Source organism: Nipponia nippon, unplaced genomic scaffold, assembly GCF_047370975.1.
Source record: "Nipponia nippon isolate SJK-2023a ecotype South Korea unplaced genomic scaffold, ASM4737097v1 scaffold_9, whole genome shotgun sequence".
NCBI classification, from domain to species: domain Eukaryota; kingdom Metazoa; phylum Chordata; class Aves; order Pelecaniformes; family Threskiornithidae; genus Nipponia; species Nipponia nippon.
The window spans coordinates 8,380,087-8,399,003 of NW_028262413.1; the positions used below are offsets into that span (position 1 = coordinate 8,380,087).

Genomic DNA, 18,917 nt, shown 5'->3' on the forward strand with positions numbered 1-18,917 from the left:
ATGTTTTTCCCAACGACAGCGCCAGTATCTGCGTGGCTTAATGCTTTCAGGAGTCAAACAAATGTCATCCAGTAATGCCAAAACTTTTATCTTGATTATTTGGGTCAGAAATACAGAGCATACATCCATCTCCCCTCCCCCCCCGCCCCCAGGGCACATGCTTAGAAATTAAGGGCCAGAAGGGACCTTGGGACCACTCTGACCCCAAACCACCGTCCTGCTTGAGCCACATGAGCTTGTGGCTGCCAGGCACACGGAAACTTCCCCATTCATCATCACTGCTCTCCATTTCATAGCATTCCCCTTCCTTCATCTCTAAATCACCTAATTACATTGTAAGAAAAAGCAACCCTGTCTTTGCAATTGTTTGATTCCTACTCAGTATAATAGGTAGCATTATTCATAATAAAAGCCATGCATTAAAGGTATTATATTATCGTTCTCCAGAGAGAAACAGATTATTTCCTTTTGTTGGGTTCCATCCCTCTGGTTTAGGATAAGCCATCACTGGCAGGGTCAAAAATACAATCAACTTCATCATGGTGGTACATTTAAAAAAAAAAAAAAAAAAAAAGGGCAGCAAAATGCAGCATAAAACAAATTATAATTAAAGTAAACTAAGACTATAAAGCTATCAATAACAAAGACTTGGACATTAGAAGTCTAACTTATTTTGTGGTCTGGGGTTTTTGGCAGATTGGGGTTTTTTTATAGACAAAATTGCTAGTGATTACAGCATTGAGTCTGAATCACACCATCTTCCAAGATCTAATCAAGATCAACGCTGTCTTGATCAATAAAGTTGTAAAATAAGATTTCCAAAGAAGAACTACAAAGCCATTAAAGAAATCTCAGAAAGCAGCAAAATCATTTCTTGAAGCTGTAAGTGAAAAATGAACTTTATTTCACATTACAATCAAATAGTAATGTGTCTTGGTGCATATGTGCACACATGTATCATCATTATTTGCTTTATTCTTATTGATTTTTCCTTCCATGGGCCAGCTCTTCAGAACCACTATGCACCAGCATCACTGATGTCAATGGGGAAAGAGGCTTCTCAGCACTCCTGACAAATTGTTCCTTTAAAGTTCAGACACTTCTATCACCCACAGAAATGAAATATGCATTAGACCTATGAAAAATCAACCTCATCTTCAGCAACTCAGAAGAGCGACCCATGAAATCTAAACAGTTTAGCTGCTACTGCATATATTCACATAAGCAATGAAACCACCATGTTATAACGGTCCCAGAAGGTACAGCAGTTTCTGAAAACTAATTCCCAGCAAGTCCCAAGAGCCAGCTTACAGACAGTTACCCATTTTGTCTTTCCAAGTGGAAAGGTCACCAGAACAAATACGATCAGGAAGTAATGGCGAGGCAGTTCAGTTGATCTATTTCGAGCACCATGACAAAGAAAACTAATTTAGTGTTATAATTAGAAACATGGAGAGGAAAAAGCTCATTTTGGAGCACTGCTGCTGCTGGAACGTTAGCATTGGTGCTGATGGAGCTAATCAGCTCCGAGAGGTGGAAGAGTGAAACCAAGTTATACATTTAGCATCTTCATGCAAACCAGGCTTGACACTGCAATTGTCTGCAGTTGGGAATAAGTGCAAGGTTTAAAGGTGACCTTACAGGGAGCTTTTAAAGAAGTAAACTAAACAAACAATGCTTCAGAACTTTTTTTTAGAGCTTGAAAACCAAAACCACATCACAGTCTTTTTTGTTCATATTTGATGACCACTTTTCAAAAACTATCTGCTATTTGTATGTAGTTCATATTTTTAAATGTATTTCATGTTATTTATTAACGGCAGCAAGAATAACTCTATTTCAACCTCTCATACTTACAACAAGACCCATTTCACTTCTTGCAAATGGAAATATGACATGAATGAGCATGAATGGACTTTCAAACCTGTAACATATTTCTTTTCATTGTCTTCTCAAGAGGTACGTTTGAATGTTCTTCGGGGTGGGGGGGACCCTACCCCACCCCAAAAGGAGTTTTCAATTTAAAGGAGAGAGAGATTGCAGGTTTAGTTACACAAATCCTATTGTATACCTAAATATGGCCAATTTGCCTTGCATTTTCTTGGAAGTCAAAGCTATCTTTTTCCTGCTCTCACCCTAGTGACATTTCAGTGCCCCTTGGCTGTCTCAGTGCTGTTGTTTGTAAAGCTGTGCTGTAAAAAGGATCAACACAATGACCCAAGTTAGAAGTAATTATCCAAGAATAAATAAGAAAAAAAAAAAGGTCAAAAGCAGTGCATCATGTAGCTGCATAGTGAGACACAGCTGGGTGATGAAGGATGTATACTTAGGGAAGACGAAGGGAAAGAGAGACAGCAGGAGGGAAGAAAAAGCAAACAAGATGGGCTACAGTGGACACAAAGAAAAGATGCATTTTCATTCACTGCCACGCTGTCTTCCCTCAGTATTCTGGTACTGGACCTCATACTGGATTTTCCTGGCCTACTGATACTAATCTTTTGAGGTAGTTAACTTGAAGGGAAAAGACAAAAGCACAGCAATGTCAGAATTCCCTCTCTCGGGGTACATAGAGAAAAGGGAAGTAGAGCACTAGGATGCAAAGTGAGGTCCTAACTTGATCTGGTTAACAGAAGCAAGGGTGTTGCAAGTCTGGTGTCCTACCACGGTTATTTGAAGTGCTTTTTCACTGCCTGTGGCTCCATACCTTCGTAAGTTCCTACTTCCAGAAGGGTCCCACTTCGCTCCAACTCCAGAAACTCTTCCACAGTCAGAAAGTTATAGTCCACACCAGGCACTTCTCCTTCTCTTGGAGGGCGGGTTGTGCCTGAAAGGAAAAATTAGCATGTTAATATAGTTGTTTCCTTATCAAGAGTTAAAAGGGACAATAAACAATGTTCATAAAGATGCAACAGTATCTGTAAAATGCAATTCGGTGAGCTACACAGAGAGCAGTGTCAAGAGTCCAGCTAGAAGTTAGGAGTCCACATAAAAACAAGACAAGACATAGATCACAGGTTGAGCTGGCGGTACCAGTTGTTCCACCCAACAACAATGTTTTTGATATTCCCAGAAAGACTCTCTGGCAAAGAAATCTCTCATCTCACATGCAGAAACACAGCTGGAAGAGTTTGGCATCTGGGAATATGCCAGCAATTACCTTCCTGCCATTAACACAATCTCTCATACTTCAACTTCACTAAAATTGCAATCTGTATTCTCAGATAAGGCAACTTCTTTCTAGCTTCCATTATTTCTGTATCCCTTTATCTCACCAAATATTCTTTCACATCAAAGATTTTTTCTCTCTTATTTCTTCTTAATATTTTATCTCTATTTATGCTATTATTTTTATTCAGCATTAAAAAGTACCGTAAGATAGTTTTGATGCACCGTTCACACATGCTCACTAAAGAGACAACCTGCAAACTCTTCTCACAGAAGTTCACCTATAAGCTCATTTCAGTTCAAGAAATACTTTTTCTTTTTAGTAATAATTCACACTGAATCTCTCTCTAGCACTCGACAATTTAAATAGTACCCATGGAGAATGGGGCTCTGATCACTGCTATTCTGCCAGCTCTGAAACCCTTCTCCCTTCTGACCAATTTACAGCCCTTTGAAGCATGGTGTAAGATGAGTCATTTCATGACTTTTTGCTAAGAAAGTGGCTTGGGCCACTGCATTTTAGGTCACTGGGCACAGCTTAATTGATTAGGATCAATTTCCATTCAATAGCCTTTATTTTCCGTGATTCCAGAGGCTAGGACATGGCTGGATTCTGTACATCTGAGATTAAATATAAATGACAGATTTACAGATGGTACAGGATACTGAACTTTAGAAGAGTGAGCAGCGTTGAGAGAGTTGGAGGTGTCTGAGTGCTGTGGCTGCAACCAATCTGCTGGTTTGGGAATAACTTTAGAGATGTGGAAACCATACCTAACATTTAATGAAGTATGATTTCTCACTTCTGTGGGACTCTTCCAGCCCCTGGGCAGTGCCCTTCTTAGTGCATACAATTTCTTAAACCCTCTATAAAAGGACTGAAGAAAGTATAAAGAAGCTGGGCTTCTGGAAACTAACTGGGAAGATTCCAGCTCTCAGAAGTTGAAAGAGCATAAATTCCCCATGCCTGCACCTGGCAAATGTTTTCCTCAAGTGCCAGGGAAGCAGAAAGTCGGTTTATGCCCTATTCATCTGAGAGACTGCTCAAGAGGTCAGTCTTGACAGAGTGACACCCTTGAATGACTATCACTAGATTAATTTCCCTGATAGACATCCACTTTCTCTAACATCCTCCACTTCTTGCTTCAAAACAGAAACTTTCTCTGTTTTTTTATTATTTACCATCAGCCTTCAGATAGTCAGTCTATAAATTCCTGTGCTTTTTCTATCATTCCTTCTCTTGGAGCTGTGCGAATGGGTGACAGCAGGAGGAAAAGCAAAAAAAGGGATGGAAATGATGATGGATATCTTCACCCTAATAGCAGAATTACTCTTTCCTATTTGAAAAGATTCAGTTTTGTATTCTTGAGTCCTTACAGTAAAACTACAATGACTTTTACCAAGTAGTTTGTAACAGAGGACAGATGTCTTTCACAGATCTAGACCAAAGAAATACTGGAACTGCACCACATGCCTCTCTCTGCCCGAGTGCCTGCGTTTCCATCTAAAGGCTGGCCGCGAGGCTGAGCAGGCAATAGCCACGCAGCTCCCTCCCTGGTATGCAGGGAGCATGCAGGCACCCAGGATGAAGGGGCACAGCTTGGACGCAGCACGTCCTCCCTGAGCACCAACATCGCTGTGGATGTTCAGGCTGTGAGGACCCTCACCAGGGCACTGTGGCTCTTGAGCCCCGCCAGGTTCCCCTAAACCAGGCCCACAAGAGGTAAGGGGGCAGAATGAAAAGCTTCAGCAATAAGTATGTCCAAGGCTGCGCTGGAGCTGTCCCATGCCTCGAGCACAATGGAAGAGAGAATTAAGACTCTGTAGCGCTCCTCATCCAATGCATCAGTCAAACGTCACCCTCAGCCATGCGGCACGCGAGCCGAATGACCAAGATCGGGACATACTTTCTCCCAGTAACTGACAACCTGCATTCATGAGACACGAAGATCAGGGAACTTCAGGATTCATTTTACTTTATCTTCTAAAGCCGCCTTCTTTTCTTTATCTATATCTTCCCACAGAGGGCATTTATTAATAATTTTTTTTCCTTCTGAATTTTTATAGCAGTGAAATTGCAGTCAGCAGTTTACTAGTGCTGGCTGCCTATTTGACATGACAATTATATCTCTGCCATAATTCCTCTGAGCCATTTTAATGGATCTATTTGTTTCATCTCAGTGTTCTTAATTTCCTGAATATGTTCAAGTCGAAAAATCGCAGATGTGCTTGCTATCAGCGCGACTGCCTGCAACACACTCTGAATGCATTAGAAACGCCAAGTCGCCGCGTAAAAGAAAAACATTACATCACAAAGATAACATTTGTCACCTCGCGTCAGTCTCCAGCAACAAACAGAGGGAAAATAAAAACTACACTGGTTAGGATATCTTATCTGGGCAAAGGCGAAAAACCCAACAACTTTCCGTGTTGCTGTCTAGAGCAAAGATTTCTTGCAGATGCTCCGGCTGTTATCCTGCTTCACATCTGAGCAAGTGTTACTGAATGCAATTCAGAAAGGCAGGGGGAAGGGAAAACCCGCCTCCGTTTTTCTTGTAGCAGAATGACAGGCTGCCGGCTGGACACACGCCTGGCAGATGGCATTTCAAAGAGTTTTCATGAACCATCTGGGATGTGTACAATGATTACAAACCACACTTACAACAAAGCCAGAAGGGTTGCTTCACAAGGGGGGGTGGGAGGAGAGGGCGGGCGGAAAGGAAGGGGGAAAGAAAAGAAAACCAAGAGGCGCGTAAGCAAACTCGGTGACTTTTCTCAGGCATGGGACGCCAAGAATAATCAGCACCTTCCACCCTGAGCCCTTCCACAGCCTGAAACAACTGCTCGACTACTGTGCACAGCCCAACACCATTGCACGCTGCAAGCTACCGTTGGACCTTTCTGCTGGTAAACTCCAAATTGTAATTAAGTCTCCCATCATTAATGTAACTTAATTATGTACAAAGCATAGTGTGTGTGTACTGCCTCCCTCCCCCTTTAAATTGCATTTCAGCATCCTTCCCACAGGATGGTCATCAGTGAAGGAGAGGGCTATGGAGATGACTGTACATTTTATCAGAGCTAATAGCAGATTCGACCACTGCTAATGGCAGAATTAATTGAGCACAATGAATGCTGCAGACGGCCCAAACAGGAGCTCAGATACTCCACTAGAAAAGGCAAGCCAATCGTATTTAAATACGTTAACCTGCCTGCCATGTTTGCACTGAAATATTAAGTGGCATCAAATCTCATTGCCATTAGGTAGCAATTTAGCTAATTAATTTGAGCTATGTCCCACTGTGTGACTAGCTCAGAATTGCTAATGCTACAACAAGAAGGAACTGGAGGAGCAACCGCGTGGTTACCGACTCCTTCTGCACATTTAATGGTTCATAAACTGTCACTCTTATTGGGCTAGAACGTCCCATAACATACAAAACTAGTTAAGGACATTAAATTCCCAGGGGAATTGCTCAAATCTTCTGCAACCACAGCAGACTTAAGAAAATAAATAAATAAAAATAAGGCTACTGGTTAGCATTGCAGGTTTTACCTTCTCTCTTGGCCTGGGGAGGTAAAACTACATGTAACTTGAGTGGCTCAGATGCTAGGTGAAACGTTTGCCTGGCTGTTGGTTTGGTTATCCCACCCAAGCTAGCTGCATCCTGGTTTATTCATGCACCACTAATGCTTGGGCCACAGAAGATGAATCTCATCATGGGCTGGAGACCCCACCTGAGAAATTCCTTATAGACACAGGTGAGTTTGCCCACGCAGTGCCCAGTGCTGTAATTAAGCTAGCTAAATTAAAGCTTGTCATCCATGCCTAGAATAACTGGACTGTGGCTCAGACATACTGATGACTATCAACTATTATTCTGAATAATTTAAGTGCCCATTTAAAACACAAATAGCTACTGATGTTGTGTTGACTATTAACCATGCTGACAATTACCCAACATGAGCCTCACTTATAGTATGGCCAGATTGTTAATATGTGATTCAGGGACTGTTTAGCTCCTTATCAATCTACCAGGGCCTCGTGTTAAGCTGTTAATAGCCACTGATGCCCTGCTGCTAAATTAATCAGAATCTTTGCTTACTGTAAAGACTTCAAAGGGGCTGTAGTCAGTTCAATTACTTTCTTGTTAAAACAAAAACAGTTCTTGAGCAGTAATTCTGCTACCATGCACCAAAACAGCCCCTAGCAAGTCACTCAGAAGTTGACTTCTCAAGTGCAGAACACCTACATCGCCCATTTGCAAAGCAATGACTTCTGCAAACTCCTTATCCAATTCCACTGGCTGGCAATGATAATCTGGTGAGCCACCAAAATGTAGCTGATCAAACCACAAGTCATTTGCTTCTCATCTCCACTGACCACCTTCCTTAAAATGACAGACAATGTGGGAGTTGTACGCTCAGAGTTGCTACACCCATATTTTATCCAAACTCAAGTCACTGGTGGTTACCACAGGTGAATGGAACTGTAGCAAATAAGGTTTTAATGTGAAGTGTACAGGGATGCTACCGACTCATGAAGCTGCAACGCCAAGCGCTGTTGCAGGGTTTGCTGAGAGGCTGTTTGCAGGTGGGCTAGAAGGAAGGATGCTGTTCTTGCCACTGCTCTCGAAGACTGGTATTTTTCTTCATTCAGCAAGAAGAAACTGCTCTCATCACCTACACTGAAAAAATCTTCACCTGCCAAGGAAGAAACGTATTAGGAAACCAGCCCCTCTTCCCTCCGCACAGTGTTTAGAGGTCACCTTCTTCCCTCATGTCACAGGGTAATTTGGAAAGCCTGCTTTGGCTCTCCTGCATCTGTCACCTATGGTGCCAGATAACTGCAAGGCAGGACAATCTCCACAGATTGGCTAATGGCAAGCGGAGAAGGGAAAAGACAGAGACAACCTGGTCTGTCTCCAGAAGAGGCAACCTGATTAGCAGCCAAGCTTAAGGCAGAACTTATCTGCAGCACAGCATTAGAAATAGCCTTATCTACATTAACAAAAAATAAAGTGGAACCTATCTGTAAGAAAACATTGTACACAGAACTATTTCATCTTATTGACTTCTGGGGTTATCCAAACTAAGACTACTGACTGTTTTTTTTCAACGGCAGTAGAAGGAATTGTATTTGGACACTGTTATGCTATCCATTATACACGTGTGTGTCTCCACTTACCTATGGTAAGGAGTAAGGGGCAATTTACAGTTCTAACTACATGAAGTTATGGAAGTTTCAGAGAGGTCTAGTCTGTTACAAACCAAACATGCTTGACTTATAAATACAATTTTCTCCTGAAACTCAAAACTCAGGAAGCTTATTCTGGGATTTTAAATGTTGTCTGTCCCTTCTCTAGCCAGTGGCTTGATACCTATAAACCACAAGAACGTGACAAGCATTCGAAGTGTCTCGGTGGCGGAGCAGAGATCCAGTCCAAAGGAGAATGTGGTCTGTCGCTAGAAATTAATTCACAGCTCTGTTAATGATGCATGCACAGGAACAGATGCTGATTGACTCTTCCTGGCCACACAGATAACTGCAGTACGAAAAGCAAATTTCTGTCACTGTGGTCAGCAGGAATGACTGATTAAACCCAGAAAGCAGCTGACCAAGACAAACCTGTCTTTCTACAGACACATTTCAGAGAGAAATGCATTTCATAGCTGTGGTCTGAAGTATTTTTTCTTCTACAGGGGGAGATGGAAGGGATTTGTACAAAGAGCTCAGTATCTCCTTCCGCTCCCACCAGCCTTTCCAGCAACACTAAGTGGCCAAAGCTGGATCCCACAGCAGCAGCTTGCGAGGACTGTGCCTATCACACATGCGAGCAATGGCAGGTGGACCCTCAGTGCACGTAAAAGCCGCTCTCCCTCTTTCTGAAGCACCGTGTCCAGTCGCATCTCCCCGGCCCTTTCTCTCAAAGAAGTACTGACCGCCTGGAGCCTCCCTGGAGGAACGATTCAGCCAAAGCCACACAGCAACAGCTCGGAGTTTGTACACCCTCCAGGCAGCAAGCTATTTTTGTCCCTTTTAAATCTATTTTTGGTATTCCTGTGGCCTTCACTGCCACCGAATAAGAACACTGATAATCTTCAAAACATTTATCCTTATAGCGTTTCGAGGTAGAGCAAGCGGGTTTGTTTCCATTTCATAGCACAAGATCAGCCAGACTCAGGCTCTCAAAGGACTTCAGGAGCCTAATTCTAGAGAAATCAATGGGATTTAGGAAACCCTACAGATCAGGATCAGGGTCTAACAGATTAAAAGGGACAAAAATAACTTGCTGCTGCGTTGTGGCTTTGCAAGCTCGTTTGTATGCGTTGCGAAACACCATGCCGTGGCTACGCAAAGCCAATTCAGCATGAGGGGGTTCGCTCTTGACTGTAATATCAATTTAAAACAAAGCGATGATTACCTGATGACTAGAAGAAGTAAGGGTACAAAAAACTACACACTCCTCAAGAAAGCCACTTAAAAAAAGACCTGTTTAAGGATCTATGCCAAATATTCAAATATAGCAGCACCTCCCTGACCTGGGAAAGTACCACCGATGGTACTACTGCAATGTGGCAGCTGCTAATGCAGTTACAACCTCTTCGTGCATCCTTCAGAGCATTCATTTGCTTTCTCCTAAGGAAAAAAGAGTGTTCTGGCATCAAATAAAACATAAATAATAAATGTTCTTGGGTTCGCAATAGCAGCAGCTCGCCTTCTGGATCCTCTCTTTGAGTGATTGCTGTTACCTCACCAGACACCTGCAGCTGAATCCCTCTCATTTCCCACGAGGTGGGACACCCACCAAGAAGATTAAACTTCATGAACTAATGAGTTTGCCATTAATCCTGTGTTCATGGAGTCCAACAGCATGACATCCACTAATTTAAATTGTGAACTACTGATGAAAAAGCAAACTATGTACCTCCTTGGCGAGAAGGCCTTAGCTGTAACTACGTGCAATTTTATTCTTTCTAATATATGGATTAGTGTAATAAAGTGTGATTTTATAAATCAATAAAGCTGTAGTAATGAGGCTGCACTGTAATGTTCTGCTTTTAAATATTGGCACAGAAATAAATGAAAATTGCCATTTGTGTAAGTGTGTATGTGACTTATGGGAAGAGAAATTAGCTGAAAGTAAATTAACAGGGTGATTATATACTTGCATTTATATTCAGTTTCTCTCATATATACATTTTTAGAAGTCTAGATAATGCTACGACCATGACACATACCTTTATTTCAAAAGGACCACCTTTCTTCTATTGAAAAACTACCATAGTTACTCTCAGTAGAAATTCTGTCTGTCTTGTAAAAGGCTACAACTGAAGATGGTAAATTAAATACATACACTGGATAATTACAGAACACCCTTATTAGCTGGTTATTTTCAATCCTGTTGATCATTTACTCCGGACTATCTCAACCCAAGCCTAACCTGCTCCCTGTAGCGCTTGCTCAGGGCTGCCCCGCATCAGCCATCTCGAGCCTTACCATGCAGAGGCACAGCAGTGCTCTACGCTGCACGCCCAGAGCAGCCATGGGAAAGCACAACGTGGATTAAGACGACTATTCCATACGAACGTGCACATCTGTATTAAATACAACAGCCCAAAAAGGGGAGGGGGCGAGGGGAGTGCTTAAAATCTACTTTGAAATAAATCACAGGAGACCTGGGACGTAGGGTTGCTCCCACACAAACCGCACTTTTAAACAAATACCTCACTGTCTTATTTATACTTTCACATTATAGGAAGTAGTTTATCTGGAGATACAACCTATCTTCCTTTATATCTGCTTTTTTCATGGCTACTTGCAGAGCCATCTGATCTCTACAAATTGCCAAAGAGAAGGCGTAGCCCAGTCTGAGAGTTTCGTAAGTCAAGGGCTAGCACTAAAACCAAGCTGTGAACTGGTCAGTAGAAGCACTCTGCTGCTGAGAAACAAAACACCCATCAGCTCCCTGGCATGTCTGGGTGAGTGGCTGAGCTTAAGACAGTCTAGTATTAAAAACTGTTTTTCATTAACTCTTGGATCTTCATGTGGCTTGGTACAAGTTTTGAGTAGTTCATATTTGAGTAGAATAAGAGAATAGGCAAAAAATAAAACACACTCAAACTTTTTGCTTCATGTTAGAGACAGAAGACCGGGAGGAGAGGGCTTAGGGAAAGATGAGGGGCCAAGACAGCACTTGGGACTGAGTCTACTGCAAACTCTCGCAAGATTAATTGCCAAGTCACAGAGCAGAGAGAGACACAAAACCATGCAAGCCATATAACCTGAGTTCAATGGCTTTCGAGGAAAATTTAAGGGTTTTGTAAACACTGCCCGATCCTTTTCACGCACCACAAAGTACTGGAGAAATTTTGCAATTTGGTGGAAGACATGCAGTGGAGTCTTAAAGCAGAAATACAGTGAACAAGAACACAACGGACAGTTTTATCTTGGATTTTAAAAATAAAAAAATAATGAAAACTTGTTCCAGCAATATATATGACTATTGTAACCAAAGGAAGAACAAAAAAAACCACATCAGAAACTACTGTTAGCCATATATGTGTAAATCTGTCTCACAGTGAGATTAGCGGTGGATCTAAGCAAGACTGACTGACTGTTCCCCACAACACCACTGCTACACAAGCTGCTCCAATTATTGGAAGGAAAAATCTTCTCTCTTTTCTTTAAAACTTGCACACACAAAAAGTTTTAATCTCCCCAAAACAAGCTATCATATTTTCTATACTACTTCAAGGCTTCAGATGTGTCTTATGAACAGATACTGTAATTAAGCTCATAATAAATTGATGATCCAATACAAATTAAACACCTGCAGTATTTCAATTCAGTTTTTATTAAAAAACAATGTTTGCTTTTGACACCTGCATACATATGTGCATATATATCCATGAAAAGATATTTTGCACTTTAAAGCTATAGTAGTAAATAGGAGATTATTTGATGTCCACTAGCTCAGCTGCTTCAACAGAGATTACTTGCCTCCCTTGCTGTTTGTCTTCCGAGGCAGTTTGTACTGCCGAGATAAGTACAACCCAATGTGGGTCATCCCTGGTTGGGTGTGATATAAAACTCTTTTTGTTGACTTTAATTGCCCTTCTAGCAGACCTTTAATTTGCAGTTAAAAGTCTTAATAAAACACCTCACCTAACAGCATGTGCCTAAAACTAGACTAGTTAATTAGTCTAATCTCTGTAAAATTCCACCATAGAAAGAAAAGTCATATAAAACCTACACATTTATCTCTGAGGCACTGCCTGAAGTTTGCTTCAGTTGCCACATCCAGTCTACTGAAGAGAGACTCAAAGAGAGCGTTTTTTTTAAGAACAGAACACCATTCCATCACACTTCCACAGGACATCGGCATCCTTATTTAAACCAGCCTTTTCCCCTGAACAACATACACCTGAGATAGCGTCTCCACGGTACTTTCTCTCTCTAGCCCAGGGCCATGAAATGCTATAAACCTAATGGACTTCCAATTGGGATAACCTCATCACACTCTTAGAAAGCCCCGCGTCTCCTGTGGCTCTTCTATTTTTGGCTCTGCCCACTCACCAACCCTTGGTTCAGATAGGTCCTGTTCCCTGACAAATCCTCCTTGACCTTTGCTTAGCAGTTTTCAAGCTTCATATTCAACACTGACCAATAAATGCAAACGTATCAGATATAGCAAGAAGTATGCAGATTATAGAAACACGCAGTTATGTAGCCATATGGATGCACTTACTGTAAAACTCAAGGGAAGGACTAGAACAGACAGCAAATCTACCCAGCAATATGCGCATTTAGGCACTATTCCCTACAGATCCTGTCCCTTAATTTTACCTGTTCTTAACTGCTACCCATTTCTGTATTTTTCTCAGTAGCTCTGTATGCACACCACGCTTTAGTTCTTCATGATTGCTAACGCTTTAGCTGGTTGAAAACATTCTCCTGGTTCTCTTTCTGTAATGTTGTGATTAGGTAACTGCTCAGAATGCTGAAAAAATGCCAAACATTGAGAAACTGATTGGTGTTTGAGTTTCGGATTCATCCCTATTGATAATTGGAAATGTTAAAAAGTAAAAGAAAACAAACACATTAATTTTAATTCTTTTCTTACCTCACTGAAATAAAAACTATTAGAATGTTTTATTTTTTTCAGTTCCCTTGCTGTAAATTCCACACCCCTGGCTCTAACACAGAAAGAGCTGATTAATCCTTATAGTGTTGTAAGTGCAATAAAATTCTAAAGAAAAACACAAGTCACAATACCTTTTCCTCACTTTTAATTAAAACATTCCCTGATACTGTAAGCCTGCAGGTTAGGTAGCGCATAACTCTGCATCTCTGCAGTTCGAAGCTAGCTGTCATGCTATTGATAATGTATACAGGCTTCTCCATTTATTATATTGCTTTTTCAGTAGTACACAAATAGCAAAAACCTTGCCTCCCAATTCTGTCATCACCTATGAATTTCATAGCATATAGACCCGCAGGGTGCTTTACTCTGCCTTTCTGAAGCCAAGCACCACCCCTATAAAATACTCGAGTGCTTAAACTGGGGACAATGACATAGTGTTTGGCTTAAATGGTCTTTGCTTCATTTCACCTGATGACTTCTAGTTATACCTTCTCTCTGTTAAATGTCCCTGTGTAGGCGTTTATAGCTCTGCGTTCACACAAAACAATCATTCCATCACATTACACGCTCTATCGTTTTATTAGCTTCTTGCAAATAATTTTCTGCAAGCGCCCCAATTTTAAATGCCATTTTAAACTCACTTGCTGGTTTACCAATGCCCTTCTGGTATCGACTGGCCAAAAGACAACACGAGACGGCACACGGAGCCATAACGCCAGCAGCTCCTGCTTTCCCTGCGGTGAGTAATTCCAAAGTATCTCCAGGTCCCCGCTGTCACTGGTTTGCATCCAACATAAATAAGCAGCGCACACAAATTATCCTCCTGCAACTGTCTGGCAGCCCAAACAAAACGAGCTGTTCCTTGTCTTGCCTCCAATTCCTGACAAACAAAAACACCACCAGGTTTTAGCATGTATCTGTGTCGGCAACACACCGAGCATAAGGAAGTAATCCTCAAAACCTCAATTACCTCCTCGGCTTAGACATGGTCGGTGGAGGACGTTGTGATCTGGGGTGTTGAGAAGACAGTTTTCCCAGAAAACTGCTTTCTCATGCTACTAGATCAGTACATGCCTGGAAAGCGAATGCCTGAAAACACACAGTCAGATCTAGGCTTTAGAAAAACACAGAGATGTGATCCCCTCATATGTTACGTGACTTAGAGGACAGCCAAGTGGTTATCTGAGAGATAGAATGTTTTCCTTCAGGACAAGGATGTCATATAGCAGATAAAACCTTACTAAAAAAATAAAGTTTAAACCTAAACTCCAGCACTTATTTTCAAAGTGTGAAGCATTTATCCTTTGACAACTGTGTCAAGTCCTTCAGATGAGTGACGCAGGTGAAGCCACTTTGCCAGAGAGATGCTGGTACAGCACTGGTAACGGCACTTGCTGCAAATCACCTGCTTAGTTCAAAGCACACAAGTATCCCAATTGCTTCAAGACCAACTTCCATGCTTTGCGTTAAACACGTGCTCAAGTTTCTGCAGGATAGCAGCCTAGAGGCAATAAACGTTTCATGGATCAAAAAAAGAAACAAACTTTTTTTTGGTCTTAGCTGGTGTTCTGACTCAGGACACTGCTGATTTAAGGTGATGTGCAGTCCCCGCTGCCCATCACGCTGGTGGAGGCAATGAGGCACTGGCGGTCCCACCTCCCAGCACCGCGTGTCCCAGCATGGGGCTGCCAGACTTCACCGGCGGCCCGCGCTGACACGCTGGGCTGTGAAGGGCAACACGCATCTTCTTCACATCTGCTCTCACGAAGGTGGCAACCAGTGGCAGAGCAATATGGCAGTCAGAAAGGCTACTGACATCTTACCTGATTTCAAGTAAATCCATGAGACATGGTGAATCAGAGCCTTGATTACCAGACTAGCCATTCATTAATCTGTTAGGAATCTAAATTCCCAGTACAAGGACATACAGATGTGTACTTAGATGAAGTCATAAATGAAATATAGCAATAAAGCTCAAATATTCAAGAGCATGATTGGTGATGTATCGTTTTGTGAGACTGGAACCATTTTTTTTAAAGAAACATTTCTCTCACCCCGCTGAGGAAGCATTGCAGAAAGGCAAAAGAGAACCAGAGAGGAATCCCTGCTACCTCTGCAACTGCAGGATGAGGGTGACCAAAGCCCAATGGATGTGACATAATTTAATTGCAGACACTTTAAATATTTAAAATAAAAATAAAATGAACACCCAATCCTCCAATATCCATCAAAAAATCAGAGCAGCTCCCATTTGTCAGTACGTTCGCCTTCAAAATTCCTTCAGCAAGGTGGGAAGATGAAACTGCGTCCATTTTTCAGATGGGTTATGGAGGCACGGAGCAGCCAAGCGTGCAGCCCAAGCTCAGAGCCGATTAGGAAGCAAAAGAGCAGAAGGTCACTTGTGTCCCACGATTCTGTGGTTTGCAGACAACATTTTGGGGCTAATAGCATTACATGCTCTGTGATGCCGATCTGTTGAGATAAATGTGACAGTCCTTGGTAATGGCTTCATCAGAGGGAACTGCTGACTCAATATTTAGGAGTAGCAGCAAGAGCTGTTTATGTGTATACATTGAAAAACAACAGATGACTTCTGGAGCAAAACACATGGGTAAAATTCTCTCTGGAGGCAATACAAAAGAGCCAAAGTAGCTAAAGCACTCTCCCACAGCGTCTGTGCAGTAAAGTAAATTAGAGCTCTGCGTAGCAATTATCCATTATCCCATATATTTTTAGCAATTCTGAGATTAATAACTGGAAAGAGCCAATAAAACAGTATTACAAGGAAATATACATCCTTTTGATGAACTGTCACTCACTCCTTTCAGGTCACTTCATACCTCAACAGAAAATTTGAAGTTTGAAACATTCACTAGAGTTTCCTACCACTATTGCCATTTGTTTAAGTTATGCTTTACACTTTCTAGATGAATAAATCACATTAATTATTATTATTATTAATTATTATTTTATTATTTTTTCTCTCTGACTGTTAAGCCAAATTAGGCTACTTCCAGAGTTGAAGAGGAAAACACAACTATTAACACTTCCAAACATCCATTTGGCAAAAAAACATGGTGAGTGGAAAACATCGCCGTGAGCTGTGAGAAAGTATTTTGTCTATTACCCAAATACCACTCTTCTTTTATGGTTGTAGCTCGCTTTCACCTACAAGAGCTTTACTTGAGATAGGTCAAGACTGTAAGCAAGTACATTTTAAAATCACAGCTCTGAGACGTTCTTCAAAATACATAAGAAGTCATTAACACTTGTGCTTCCTTGGAGCCAACTCTACGAGTTAAGAACTGCAAGACCTGCAGCTCGGAGAGATTCATCTCTCCTCCAGTGCTATCGGTTCTTCCCAGCTCTCCATTAGAGGCCACACAACCATTATTCAGGGAGCTGAAGCTTATTTCTTGGATCATTTTACTCAATGGGAATCTCATTTATTATTGAAAATAACAGAAACTTGACCTTCCCTGGAGACTTTTACAGAAGTTCAGACTGTAGGTGAATTTGTCCAACCTGCATAATGCAAGTCAATTCCTCCCAGGATAAAGCAGCATTCAAAGTGAACAAGGCTGGCAGAATTGAACTTTTTGTGCATAATTAATGCAACCATTGATCAGCAAGAGCTTGGATTCAGAATTTTTCTGCAAGATAAATGCACAAGGATGAACTTACACACTTTTTAAAAGTCTAACTTTGAGAAAGCTTCTTTGATTAATGGAAGTCTCTTGCTACCGCAAACCTAAGCAGACATTTTCCATGGCGCAGACATCAGCGTCATTCAGCAGAAATGGTTCACAGTAAACTGTGCCAGTTGTGACTCTTGCCTGTCACAGATCGAGATACAGTGTCTCTGAAGGACAAGTAAGTGATTTCCTGGCCTATTCCCCATTTGGTGTGTACAAGCAATTCTCATTAGCACCAGTGGGAGTTACGCATGTGGCCATGAGAAGACACCAATGAAAGCTCAAGTGCTGAAGGTACCTACAGGCTATATGAGGTACTATTTCATGATCTTTAGCTCACACGCCTAATCTTTTTGGAAACCATGGCTACAGAGTTATCACAATGTGTGACTTTACAAATAATAATATATTAATCCAGACTGGTATACATGCCTGTCAGGTAGCAATGGTCACAAGATTTATGTAATTGAATTTATAAAGCAACTAATTTTCAGCCATCCAGCACTTGCTGTCCCTCTTCCCAGGCCTAACCAGTAATGAGAAGAAAAATGAGTTGCTAGTAAGAAGTTTATTTTGTATGCTCTGTATTACAGATGCAGGTCGGTAACTTCATGGACTGGCTGATGGGACATGTCTACTTGATGACATCCTATTTTCCCATACACCGTTTCCATGCAAAGGACTTCAGATTCCTTGGGTGATATTTCTAGGTAAAAAATAGATTTTCCAAAGCTCTACCCTATTATGGGACACTTACAGGTAGATTTTTAAGAGAGTTCAACATCAAAACATGCAAGCTTGGAGGACGACTGGCTCTGCAGTAGGAGACATTTTGGATAGCCCTAAACTAGCTATTTACTTTGTTGATGCCAAAACACTGTAAAACTAGTTTGTCTCTGGGTCTGGAGGAGAGCAGAAGGTGAGGTTACTGGAGGAGAGAAAGTGGCCTCTTTCAAGGGCTGTCACAGGCACATCGGTAGCATCAGCAGTCTAAGCATCCAGCATAGCTTTCCAAGCCAGCTCACTCCTTCCCTTTCTAAAAATCAAGACAGACTCCAAAAAAAAAAAAAAAAAAAAAAAAAAAAGACCATCTTAAAAATAATTCTGTGATGTTCAAGACATGCAGTTCTGATTTTATAACTTTCAGGGTGACACCTTCCCTACTCTTCACCATGAAAAAGCCAAGTTTTGAACTAAATGGGTGGTCCCCCAAAGGCACCTACCACCAGTGTTCAGGTACCATCAGTGCGGAATCCCTGCTGGCACCTACAATTGGTCCTAATGGTCAGCCTCTTTGAAACCATGAAGGACATAAAAACATCTCTCCCTATCGCATCTTTCAGGGATGATGCCCAGGCATAGTCACTCTTGCCTTGAGGTACAGGAATGGACTAAATGACCTCCTTCAAGGTCTTCTCTTAAGTCTGCAAATCACAAGAGCTGGCAACACTCTAATCACGTAGTAGAAATTTCAGGAGGAGGGAAGAGTTGTTCTAAATTATGTTAGAGTTGTAGTAAAGTCTGCTGGTAGAATAGGATTTTTTTTTTTAAAGGTATCCAAGCCAACTCATTCATCTGTTTAGAGTATGCCTCTTTTAAATGCGTTTTTACGAAGTGCACATCTACATTGCAGTCACTTGAGGACAGAGCTCAGCAGTCAGGTATTTATGGATTTGTTAGGGCAGGTGCTGCAGCTTGCCAAGGGCAAGAGATTGTGCAACTGGATTACGAGCAACACTCAACTTCAGATCCAGCCAAGGACCTTTACACACCTGCGATCAACACTTAACAGCGTAGACAGAGCCACACACTCAGCTCCACATGCAGGCTTATATAAAGTCACATTGCAGATTAAAGGTTTAAAAGTTGGTGAGGTGTTGAGTTTCCACACAGATAAGCACAATGCCAC

At 41.6% G+C, this 18,917-nt stretch overlaps 1 protein-coding gene across 27 annotated transcripts in view; it reads right to left on the reverse strand.

Annotated features, from left to right (window-relative positions):
• Nucleotides 1-18,917, reverse strand: part of MAGI1 (membrane associated guanylate kinase, WW and PDZ domain containing 1) — a 359,795-nt gene that overhangs the window by 89,052 nt on the left and 251,826 nt on the right. For all 27 annotated transcript variants that reach the window (XM_087743432.1, XM_087743431.1, XM_087743416.1 and 24 more), the window contains one exon: nt 2,705-2,824. In XM_087743432.1, the coding sequence (XP_087599558.1) occupies nt 2,705-2,824 (120 nt within the window). The remainder of the gene's footprint in view (nt 1-2,704; nt 2,825-18,917) is intronic.